General features: G+C 34.1%; 3 protein-coding genes across 3 annotated transcripts; all 3 read right to left on the bottom strand.

Moving 5' to 3' along the window:
* Window positions 1-178: 178 nt before the first annotated feature.
* Window positions 179-2,006, bottom strand: LOC129888307 (uncharacterized). The gene is made up of 6 exons (XM_055963312.1): window positions 1,602-2,006; window positions 1,398-1,515; window positions 1,106-1,293; window positions 899-993; window positions 618-767; window positions 179-521 (listed from the first exon to the last, which is right to left on the bottom strand). Exons 1-6 carry the CDS (start codon window positions 1,936-1,938, stop codon window positions 384-386), a joined length of 1,026 nt encoding a protein of 341 aa, XP_055819287.1. The 5' UTR covers window positions 1,939-2,006; the 3' UTR covers window positions 179-383.
* A 5,346-nt stretch (window positions 2,007-7,352) lies between these two features.
* LOC129888306 (uncharacterized) lies at window positions 7,353-8,681 on the bottom strand. Its single transcript, XM_055963311.1, has 2 exons — window positions 8,071-8,681; window positions 7,353-7,926 (listed from the first exon to the last, which is right to left on the bottom strand). The coding sequence occupies exons 1-2, from the start codon at window positions 8,498-8,500 to the stop codon at window positions 7,634-7,636; spliced, it is 723 nt and encodes a 240-aa protein (XP_055819286.1). The 5' UTR covers window positions 8,501-8,681; the 3' UTR covers window positions 7,353-7,633.
* Window positions 8,682-8,913: 232 nt separating this feature from the next.
* On the bottom strand, window positions 8,914-10,741 carry LOC129888305 (uncharacterized). The gene is made up of 6 exons (XM_055963310.1): window positions 10,337-10,741; window positions 10,133-10,250; window positions 9,841-10,028; window positions 9,634-9,728; window positions 9,353-9,502; window positions 8,914-9,256 (listed from the first exon to the last, which is right to left on the bottom strand). The coding sequence occupies exons 1-6, from the start codon at window positions 10,671-10,673 to the stop codon at window positions 9,119-9,121; spliced, it is 1,026 nt and encodes a 341-aa protein (XP_055819285.1). The 5' UTR covers window positions 10,674-10,741; the 3' UTR covers window positions 8,914-9,118.

Here is a 10,741-nt window from a genome sequence, read left to right as displayed (position 1 = left end):
ATGGAAATTGCTCCAAAACATGGTATATTCTGAGAATAAAACAAGCAAATTTTGTCCTTTTAACTACTAGGATGTTGGCATGAGTACAAACAAAAAGCAAACATAGAACAACCAATGGAATGTAGTTCTAACAAACTGCTGTATTAACTCTAAGACACTCGGAAATGTGGGCTTATGCTACATAACAAACTTTATTACAGAAAGAAATATGAAAGTTTCAAACTCCTAAATTCTGTATATACACAATATAACTCATTTTGTACATTTAAATCTGCCTTCAACTATAAATACAATAGAAATAAAAAATACAAGTAATAAGCGAAGTCTGTAGAGACAAAAAATGGTTGAGAATTACTATTAACTTATAAGAAACCTATGTGATGTCATTGAATTCTTTTTAAAATGTTAGCAAGTTCCTTTTCCAGCTTCCTGATGTCGATCTTTGCACTCTCCCTTTCTTTAACATCAGTAGAGCTTAAACTCTTTCCTCGCTCCGATATCTTCCTCTTAATGCTTTTAATCTGCAATCATTTCCAAGGCAATAAATTCCGTGACCTCAATTATCAAGGCAATGTAGAAATGAGGGGCGGGATGGTGGAAGGGAAAAAAGAAGAGACCTTTCTATAGGGCCATCTTGGTAAGCCATCCCTTCGGCAAATTTTTTTCATCACAGTAGGACATATTTTCAATTTCTTAGCTGCTGTCTCAATGGGAAGATGGAGATATCCTGCAAAGTCTTTCAATTTCAACTTTGCAGTTCTTTCCCTCTGCCCTATCAAAGAAAAAAGTGATCAGAATGCAAAATCTCTACATAAATGTAGTATCAGAGAAAATGAACAATCAAGTAATTTTTTGATGCCATATATATTAATAAGCTCTCTGCGTGCAAACTACAAACCTGTGCTGAAAGGGGGATCTTTTCGTGTCTCATGTCACTGCTAGTGCCCTCGTTTTTTTCGTTTGCCATTTCTTGCTGTTCCATTTGGATATCATCTGCATGTAAATATCGTGCAAGAACATTATCTCGGTGATACAGATGAAAGTACTAAAGCAATATTTTGTATAATTTATTCAGATGAAAGGACTAAGCAAAGACGCTACTTACGCGAAGTTGTTGGAGATAACTGAAGTAGACCATCAATGTCAATACAGTCACTACCGTCAAATCCAACACCTAAAGCTTGATAGAATTCACAGAGTGGATCTTCGAGTACCATATAACCATCACCCTTACAAGCCTCGAAATATTGAACTAAAAATTGCTTCACACTGCTTATACTATCATTGCTAAAACTGTTGAAGAAGAATATAAAACTAGAGTTAATTTCAGCAAACAAGTAAAAAAAGGTACATTATAAATAAACTAGAGCAATAGAGAAGGGTATGTAACTCCGTACTCATATGTTTGGGATGAGACATGGCTTTGATCAGAAAAATCCATTGTGTATTTCTCAAGACTTGCATGACTGATCCTTCCTATTGTTCCGAAAATTCCAAGCTTAGATATCAACAAGCCTGTGAAGGAAACAAACAACTAAATTACTTCAAAATTCCACAATCCCCCAAAACCAAAGAGAAATTTAAGAGATAAACACACTGACCATCGGCATGAGTTATTTCTCTTAGAATTTGGCAATTATGCAAATTATTATTATTATTATTCCCCAGAACATCACCCTCTGCATTGGTACTATTCCCAACCAAATGATTACTACATTCGTATGAAATGTCAAGCAAAATTGGATCATAGTCGGAGACACCAAAATCAGAATTCAAATTTGTTGGATTTTCATCTAAAGGTGGTGGGTGGTCACCGCCGTCAATGGTTGGATTTTCATCAAAGAGTGAAATATTAACAAAAGAATCATCATCATCATCATCATCATCATCATCAAAAGGGTCATGATAAGGCACAATGGATGTATTATGATTGTCCATTATTTTTGCGACGCCGACGCTTGGCCTACACCAAGCGGCGCCACAGAGGATTGAAAGAGAGAGGAGAAAATAGAGTAGAAGATTAACAGATTTCAAAAGAATAGTATATAAGTACAAGGGGAAGGAGGGAAGAGGAAGTTAATAACCGTTGCATTCTTCATTTTGAATTTCTTTTTTTATTTTTTAATTTCTACTCTCCGGAAATTACGATGTGACGCGATTCACCATGAGGACTTACTTTAAACGACGACGTAATTACTCTTTTATATCTCTTTTCCTTTATTTTCACAAAAAAAATAATCATTTTTTCAAATCTTTCACATCACTTCAAAAACTAGCTTTTTTAGTGGCAATTTGCAAACGCCTAAAAAAATGGGTACGTAAAATTATTATATTTTTAGATAGCAACAAATAAGAGACAACATATATAAGTCACTTTTCGACTTTTTATACTTCTTTAATCTAAACTTTAAGCCAAAAGGCAGGGGCGTTTACGAAAAATCAAAAAACTCTATCAAATCGAACCTCAAAGAAAAAAATGACAGTAATTTTATTTGTTTCATTTGATTTTATTCTTATTTTAAAAACCAACATAATTTGTTTAGGTTTTGATTTAAAGCAAAAATTACCGTAAGAAATTGAATCAAATAGACTATATAAATTTAAAAATTATAATTACATGTAGTTATACCAAAATTTATTTCAGACTTAATATAACTTGTCATTGAGTCCTTTAATTAAGAGTAAATATATCAAATTCTCTCCGACCTTGGCATCAAAATTTACTTTAGCATTTTAATTATACATATGTTTAAATATCCTCATTAACATCTTTTAAGTGAATTAAATATCCCTTTAAGGGGTGACGTGGCACAGTGAGTGCACTCACCTAAAAAATGCTTTTACCTTTTGAATTTAATTTTAAATATGTTCTTCGACCATATGAAATAAAGTAAATGTGGCCTCCATCTAAATTTGATCCCAAATATTTCTCTATCAAGGAAGAACTTGCTCAAATTTATCTCTCAAAACTAACGAAATTCACTTCTCTCTTTTTTTTTCCCTTTCAATCAATCATTTTATGTTAGGTCATAATTAGTTTATTTGATTTTTTTTTTCTAACCGACGAGAGAAAGAACCAAAAAAAAAAGAATGTCTAAAAAAATTCTTAAACGTCAAAAGGATAGAAAATATTTTTCTAAAGATTCTTACACATCAAAAGGACAGAAAATAATTTTCTAAAATTACTTTTTGCTCAAAGAATGACTAAAGGATATTTTCTTTTTCAGTTTCTTAAAAATCAAATTTTTTTTATCTACATGATTAAAATCATATGCATAAATTCAGTTCAACAGAAATAAAATCAATATTTTATTAATTTACTTTTTTAGCATAACATTAATCACAATTTTTTCTATTCTTTATATGAGGAATAAATCAGAGTCCTTCCATAACATAAGGGCATCTTTAGGATCAAATTTTGAAGAAGCACAAAATTATTCTCTTTTCTACAATTAAGGGACATTTTTGGTCCTTTTTTCAAAAAAATAACTGAGCTTGTTGTGTTTGGCAAATGAAAAATATTTTACAATGTTTAAAATAATTAAGTTATTTTTTACAAAGTAGTTTCTTAGAAAATGATTTGTTGATATATTGTTGGTGAGTGAACTTTTTGTCCTAGAGAAGTATTTATTACTATAATTATAATGTTAATAAATTAGATAGCACTTTCATTAAAAAAAAATGAATTGCTAAAGATGTCTACTAAAGTTCAAATGCCGATTGAAACAGTGATACAAAATTAAAAACTGAAATAATATGACTTCCAAATTTTTTTTCAAAATTCTTTATACCTCCAAACAATTAAAAATCCGAATGTGGTATGCAGTAATTCAAACAGAAATATTTTTTATTTTTCTTTTCAGGACAATATTTTTTTTATATCATGAAAATGAATCCTTTTCGCTGTATTTCTTATTTAGGATAAAGTGAACGCAGACATTAATAAACAAAACAAAAAGAGAGGATATATATCATAAAAGTAAGTAAGGCAAGATTCCATCCATTTGAGGAAAGAGCATAAAGGGCATGCATGAAAATCTTTTTTTTTCCTTATAGAATAAAATAAAGAGTTCAACTAGAGATTGTGTAAGGAAGTTGCTTTCATCCAACAGTGCAAAAGACTATGAAGATGAACAAGACAAAAAAGGGTTGTTAAGTTTATGCTTGGAGATTGGTTTGGAATTAGACAACCAAGGAAAAGGAAAAGGAAAAGGGGGAAAACCAAAACAAGAAAGTGATAAATGGGTAGAAGAATAAAGATGTGGTCCAAGTGTTTGTGGGGGGGCTCTTGATCCAAGACACTACTGAATATGCCATCATTCATGTTTATTGATCAGGTGAAGTTTCCATGCCATGTCTCCTATTCCAATTTCCAATCAACTATTTAAAAAAATTGAACTAGATACATATTTGACTTATCCCTTTCAAAGTGGTCACTTGACACTCGAGAATTATTTTTTCATTGCTTAAGAAAGAGACCATATATACACTTAAGTGAAGACATTAATTTCTCTCTTGCCCATTCACCTATATACTATTTAGTTCTAAACACATGACTTGATTGAAAGATGGGGCCTCGCTTGCAAAATATTGTTTTTGAGCAAAGTTATTTGAATCCAAATTGGTTTAAATTCAGTTACTAAAGCTGGTTCAGTCCGACATCTAAACAAATACTTTTTGGATACAACATAATGGATCCTATCTAAAAACATGTGTGTCAAAACAGATATTTTATCCAAAAATCGACGAACTGTCTCTGATGACACCACTATAATGGTCCTTCTTCTCCAAATATAAAATATTAAATAAATAAGTTCAGGAGTTCGGCCAAAAATGGGTAAACTACAATTATTTTTTTATTCTGATTAGCTTTTTAGACATTCATGTGAATTCTTGCAGTTTGCTTTTGAAATATTCACATGAATGAAATCTCTCTTTGCTGATTTTTCAGATTCTTTGAAGTGTTAATCTTTAATGTTTTGTCACATCTAGTTTGATTAAATGTGATAATTTTTTTCAATAATAAATATGTGTTGTCATTCATTTCACATTCTCTTATTCATCTTTTATATTCTTCTACTAATACAGTCATTTGATCTTTGAAAATTGATAGTCATGTCTCAGCAATCCGAAAGGTCTGTACATTCAACTAAACCGGATGTATGTAAATACCTAGATATTCACTTGTTTTCTTATTTTGTTAATTTAGGAAAACGGTAAATGTGATTATTTTCAGTTGGTTGAAAACATGCTCATAGATGAAACTAAATTCGTTATGTTGGATCAAGAATGATTTTGATGATCGACAAAAGGAGTAGATGGAAGAAAAAAGTTACAACTTAGTGTTTCTATCAATCTAAATCCATCTGGGAGTAGGAGAAGAACAGATACACGGAAGAGTGGAAATCTAAGACAGTGTTTTTCCTTAAACACAGTAGCAGTTTAACAAGGAAAAGAAACAGAATTCCACTCAAAGAAGGAGAAGTCTAGTGTCAATAAATAAAGAAGGTTTTTCACAAAGAAGGCTTGCGCACTTACGATAGAGAGCTTCAAGCAGAACAAATTCAAGTAAGAGAGAGTTCATATTTGAGAGAGTTCTGATTGAGATTTCAGAGTGCTGTGAAGACAAAGAAACTAAATTGAACTACTTTTTCCATAGGCTTATGCTTATAGTTCTAAGTTTGTTTTATTTGTAATAGTGATTATCGAGTTGTAATCATTGTTGATTTAGAGTAAAGTATTCTTCTAGTTGGGGAAACTGGAAGAAAGGGTTCAACAATCAAGGGTGATTGTTGAAGTTTAGGAATTAGAGTTTATAATTCCTTAGATGGCTTAGGTTTTTAATCTTAAACAATTATTGAGGCTCAAAGTTTTAGTGAAGTGGAGTTAAATCCTACAGAGTTGTAGGCCGTGATTTTTCATCCTTTTGAATCAAATTTTTTACGATAAATCATTGTGTCATTACTTTATTTGTCATTTGAAGTCCAGTCTTGATAATTGGTAAGGAACAGATTATCCAGACCTATTCCTTAGGCAAATTAGGGGGTCAGTATTCTAATAATTGGTATCAGAGTGGGTTATCTTAAAAAGAATCTAACTACTAAGGTAAAGATTACTATGAATTCTGTACTTCCTCTCGAACACGGTGAAGGGCAACACGTCAATAGACCACCTCTATTTAATGGGAAATACTATTCCTGGTGGAAGGCTCATATGGAGGATTTTCTTCAAGCTGAAGATTATGAGCTATTGTTGAATGAGTCGTAGGACTCGACTTACGTACGTAAGCTACCTACTTAAAAATATTACATACTCAAGCTACTTGAGTGCATACCAAACTTACATAGTAAGGATTACATAGTTTCATAAAGTAAGATGAGATTACGAACCCACGAGGAGGAAAATAGAGTGACACATGGCAGCATGAGGTAGTGCCATATGGAAGCAGCTGGGAATGCCACGTGGCAGCAACTGAAGCAAGGGGGTGGTCCCCCACCTACCACGTGGTAGCCTCTAGTTGGAGGAGGGGGTACGTTGGACCACTTAGGGCTTGACACATGTCACCACTTAGTGTATTGCGATTGTGGTGCTGCGGTTGCAGCTGGTTGGATGGCATGTTGCAGGGCTGAAAAGTGTTCTAAAAGGGGTGTGGGTACTTCTGGTTACAGCCACACGACCCTCCCTTTCGTATTGTTAAAGGTTTTGCGAAATAAAGATTAAAAACTCTATTTTGATATCGTAGCTTCGGGCGAGTTGTTTGGAGTTTGTATTGTGTAATGTTGAAGTGATTCACTTGTATATGCTGTTGGTTGTTGTTGTTGGTATGGTTGTTGACACGGTGTCCAATTTGAAATCTCGGGGATGGTAAAGTTATAGGGGAAATGCTGCCCGATTTTCGATAACTTTAGAACTAGTAACAAACTAGTCGAGGGTATTGGATAAGGAAATGATTCCTATGGGTACTTGGTTGTAGAGTTGGAAATTGGAAAGTGAAAGGTTATTAAACTTAGTATTACTCTCATGTTAATAGGTCAAGGAGATAACGAGGCGAGCTGGGTTAACGTCTTTGATTGGATGGAGACAGATATATAGAAAGTGTGCAGTGAGGGTGCTTGTAAATCACAATTAATCCATAAAAGGTATGTGAAGCTTACCTTTTCTTTCTTTTAGCATGTCTTAGCCTTAAGTTATATATATATGAAGGCATTTTCGGAAATGAAAAGGCAATGACTACTACTTCATCTGTTCGTTTAATGTCTATTCCAAATCTTGCTTCTGTTGGTTCAGGTGTTAATTCAAGTGGAACCTCTGCAATTCCTAGTAGATACCATAGCCTTACACCTTGTGCGGATTGGTTACCAACATAGCCATCTAGTTGCCTACTCCAAGTGAGATCTTTTCCACTAGTGTTTCTCTTCTCCTTTACACAAAAAGCATGAAGAAGAACGAAAAGATTAGTTGACGATGCAACTTTTTGTTTGGGTGAACTCATTTAGTTATATACACTGACAGCTTAAAGAATTTTCCATCTGTTATCCAGGTTAGTAATCCCCTTATTTTGTACAGTTATTTGTAGTGATTTTAGGTGATTTAATGTTGTAAAGAATTATTTTACACTATCAATGTATAGAAATTAAACTCGACCAGAAAAGGTAGAGAGGAATACCAAATTGTTGATTTGCTCGGTTTGAATGTTAATGAATACAAGAGGGATTCCTGAAGATACTGCTGCTGAAAACCAGGCCATGGTACGAACTAATGTGGCTTCTACTCTATACTCTCTTGTCAGAGGCATAAAAACTATGGAGCATACAACTGTAGAACGAGAATCTGGTAGATAAGTTCCCACCTTCATCTTCCAGTCATATTGTAATCCCATTTGGTTATACCCCCGTGATCCCGAATTGACCATTCTTCTGCTCATTTCTGCATCATCAAACAAAATTCCGCTATAAATAATTTATGTACGATGTTCCTGGTAGACTGCTGCAAAAATACATAATACGCAGACAGTATAAAGATGTTTTACTCTATTTAAATGTGTAGTAGTAGTGGAAGGAAGAATTATACCCTGGAGTTCAGTGCAACGTTCGAAAGTTAATTCTGCTATAACAGCAAGATGTCTCTCATCAGATGCTGCTCTAACGACAAACCTTTTCTGGAGATTGGAACGTCGTTCAACTAAGACATATCCTCTGAGTTTAAGTGTACTCTCTCCCCTTCTAACCTTGAACCAAACAAAATGTCCAGCAATTTTACCAAGAAATAAGGTTAACTCTGACCATGCTTTGGCCTGAATAAAGGAGTCATCATCAGCAGCTAATTCAGCAATACCTTCTATGATGTCCCCTGGGAGTGGCATGCTCAGATCCCATCCATCTGGATCTTTTTGCCTCACTTTCTTCACACCAACAACTTTCTCAACATTCGCCATCTGCTTCTTCTTCTTCTTCTTGAAGATGGAACAGTAGTATTTCTTGAGTAGCCGCAATAGCTTCATATATATCTAGCACTGATCAACCCTTTCTGTTAATGAACTCGAGCACGGACATCTCAAGGTGAATTAGATTTCTAGTTGTGAACGTCAGAAAGGTACTGTGGTCTTCAATAATTTGCTTAGAGAAATATTCTCTCTGGTTTGATGTATCCGAAGGGTCATTTATCAAACAGGCCGGCTCTACAGATTCTTGTGAGCAAAACGCCAACAAAGTGAAAAAACAACAATCTGAACTAGAATGGAAATTGCTCCAAAACATGGTATATTCTGAGAATAAAACAAGCAAATTTTGTCCTTTTAACTACTAGGATGTTGGCATGAGTACAAACAAAAAGCAAACATAGAACAACCAATGGAATGTAGTTCTAACAAACTGCTGTATTAACTCTAAGACACTCGGAAATGTGGGCTTATGCTACATAACAAACTTTATTACAGAAAGAAATATGAAAGTTTCAAACTCCTAAATTCTGTATATACACAATATAACTCATTTTGTACATTTAAATCTGCCTTCAACTATAAATACAATAGAAATAAAAAATACAAGTAATAAGCGAAGTCTGTAGAGACAAAAAATGGTTGAGAATTACTATTAACTTATAAGAAACCTATGTGATGTCATTGAATTCTTTTTAAAATGTTAGCAAGTTCCTTTTCCAGCTTCCTGATGTCGATCTTTGCACTCTCCCTTTCTTTAACATCAGTAGAGCTTAAACTCTTTCCTCGCTCCGATATCTTCCTCTTAATGCTTTTAATCTGCAATCATTTCCAAGGCAATAAATTCCGTGACCTCAATTATCAAGGCAATGTAGAAATGAGGGGCGGGATGGTGGAAGGGAAAAAAGAAGAGACCTTTCTATAGGGCCATCTTGGTAAGCCATCCCTTCGGCAAATTTTTTTCATCACAGTAGGACATATTTTCAATTTCTTAGCTGCTGTCTCAATGGGAAGATGGAGATATCCTGCAAAGTCTTTCAATTTCAACTTTGCAGTTCTTTCCCTCTGCCCTATCAAAGAAAAAAGTGATCAGAATGCAAAATCTCTACATAAATGTAGTATCAGAGAAAATGAACAATCAAGTAATTTTTTGATGCCATATATATTAATAAGCTCTCTGCGTGCAAACTACAAACCTGTGCTGAAAGGGGGATCTTTTCGTGTCTCATGTCACTGCTAGTGCCCTCGTTTTTTTCGTTTGCCATTTCTTGCTGTTCCATTTGGATATCATCTGCATGTAAATATCGTGCAAGAACATTATCTCGGTGATACAGATGAAAGTACTAAAGCAATATTTTGTATAATTTATTCAGATGAAAGGACTAAGCAAAGACGCTACTTACGCGAAGTTGTTGGAGATAACTGAAGTAGACCATCAATGTCAATACAGTCACTACCGTCAAATCCAACACCTAAAGCTTGATAGAATTCACAGAGTGGATCTTCGAGCACCATATAACCATCACCCTTACAAGCCTCGAAATATTGAACTAAAAATTGCTTCACACTGCTTATACTATCATTGCTAAAACTGTTGAAGAAGAATATAAAACTAGAGTTAATTTCAGCAAACAAGTAAAAAAAGGTACATTATAAATAAACTAGAGCAATAGAGAAGGGTATGTAACTCCGTACTCATATGTTTGGGATGAGACATGGCTTTGATCAGAAAAATCCATTGTGTATTTCTCAAGACTTGCATGACTGATCCTTCCTATTGTTCCGAAAATTCCAAGCTTAGATATCAACAAGCCTGTGAAGGAAACAAACAACTAAATTACTTCAAAATTCCACAATCCCCCAAAACCAAAGAGAAATTTAAGAGATAAACACACTGACCATCGGCATGAGTTATTTCTCTTAGAATTTGGCAATTATGCAAATTATTATTATTATTATTCCCCAGAACATCACCCTCTGCATTGGTACTATTCCCAACCAAATGATTACTACATTCGTATGAAATGTCAAGCAAAATTGGATCATAGTCGGAGACACCAAAATCAGAATTCAAATTTGTTGGATTTTCATCTAAAGGTGGTGGGTGGTCACCGCCGTCAATGGTTGGATTTTCATCAAAGAGTGAAATATTAACAAAAGAATCATCATCATCATCATCATCATCATCATCAAAAGGGTCATGATAAGGCACAATGGATGTATTATGATTGTCCATTATTTTTGCGACGCCGACGCTTGGCCTACACCAAGCGGCGCCACAGAGGATTGAAAGAGAGAGGAGAA

The sequence above is a fragment of the Solanum dulcamara genome, chromosome 5, assembly GCF_947179165.1.
Source record: "Solanum dulcamara chromosome 5, daSolDulc1.2, whole genome shotgun sequence".
Lineage (NCBI taxonomy): Eukaryota > Viridiplantae > Streptophyta > Magnoliopsida > Solanales > Solanaceae > Solanum > Solanum dulcamara.
This window is presented reverse-complemented; position numbering and strand designations above follow the sequence as displayed.

Bases quoted from the DNA above. Each gene is read 5' to 3' on its own strand.
- LOC129888307 (XM_055963312.1), bottom strand. From the start codon at position 1,938: ATGGACAATCATAATACATCCATTGTGCCTTATCATGACCCTTTTGAT. The intron at 1,516-1,601 runs GTCAGTGTGTTT...TTTCCTTCACAG, and splicing joins AGAAATAACTCATGCCGATG to GCTTGTTGATATCTAAGCTT. The intron at 768-898 runs GTTTGTAGTTTG...TTGATAGGGCAG, and splicing joins AGATCCCCCTTTCAGCACAG to AGGGAAAGAACTGCAAAGTT.
- LOC129888306 (XM_055963311.1), bottom strand. From the start codon at position 8,500: ATGAAGCTATTGCGGCTACTCAAGAAATACTACTGTTCCATCTTCAAG. The intron at 7,927-8,070 runs GTATAATTCTTC...TTGATGATGCAG, and splicing joins ACGTTGCACTGAACTCCAGG to AAATGAGCAGAAGAATGGTC.
- LOC129888305 (XM_055963310.1), bottom strand. From the start codon at position 10,673: ATGGACAATCATAATACATCCATTGTGCCTTATCATGACCCTTTTGAT. The intron at 10,251-10,336 runs GTCAGTGTGTTT...TTTCCTTCACAG, and splicing joins AGAAATAACTCATGCCGATG to GCTTGTTGATATCTAAGCTT. The intron at 10,029-10,132 runs GTACGGAGTTAC...CTTCTTCAACAG, and splicing joins GTCTCATCCCAAACATATGA to TTTTAGCAATGATAGTATAA.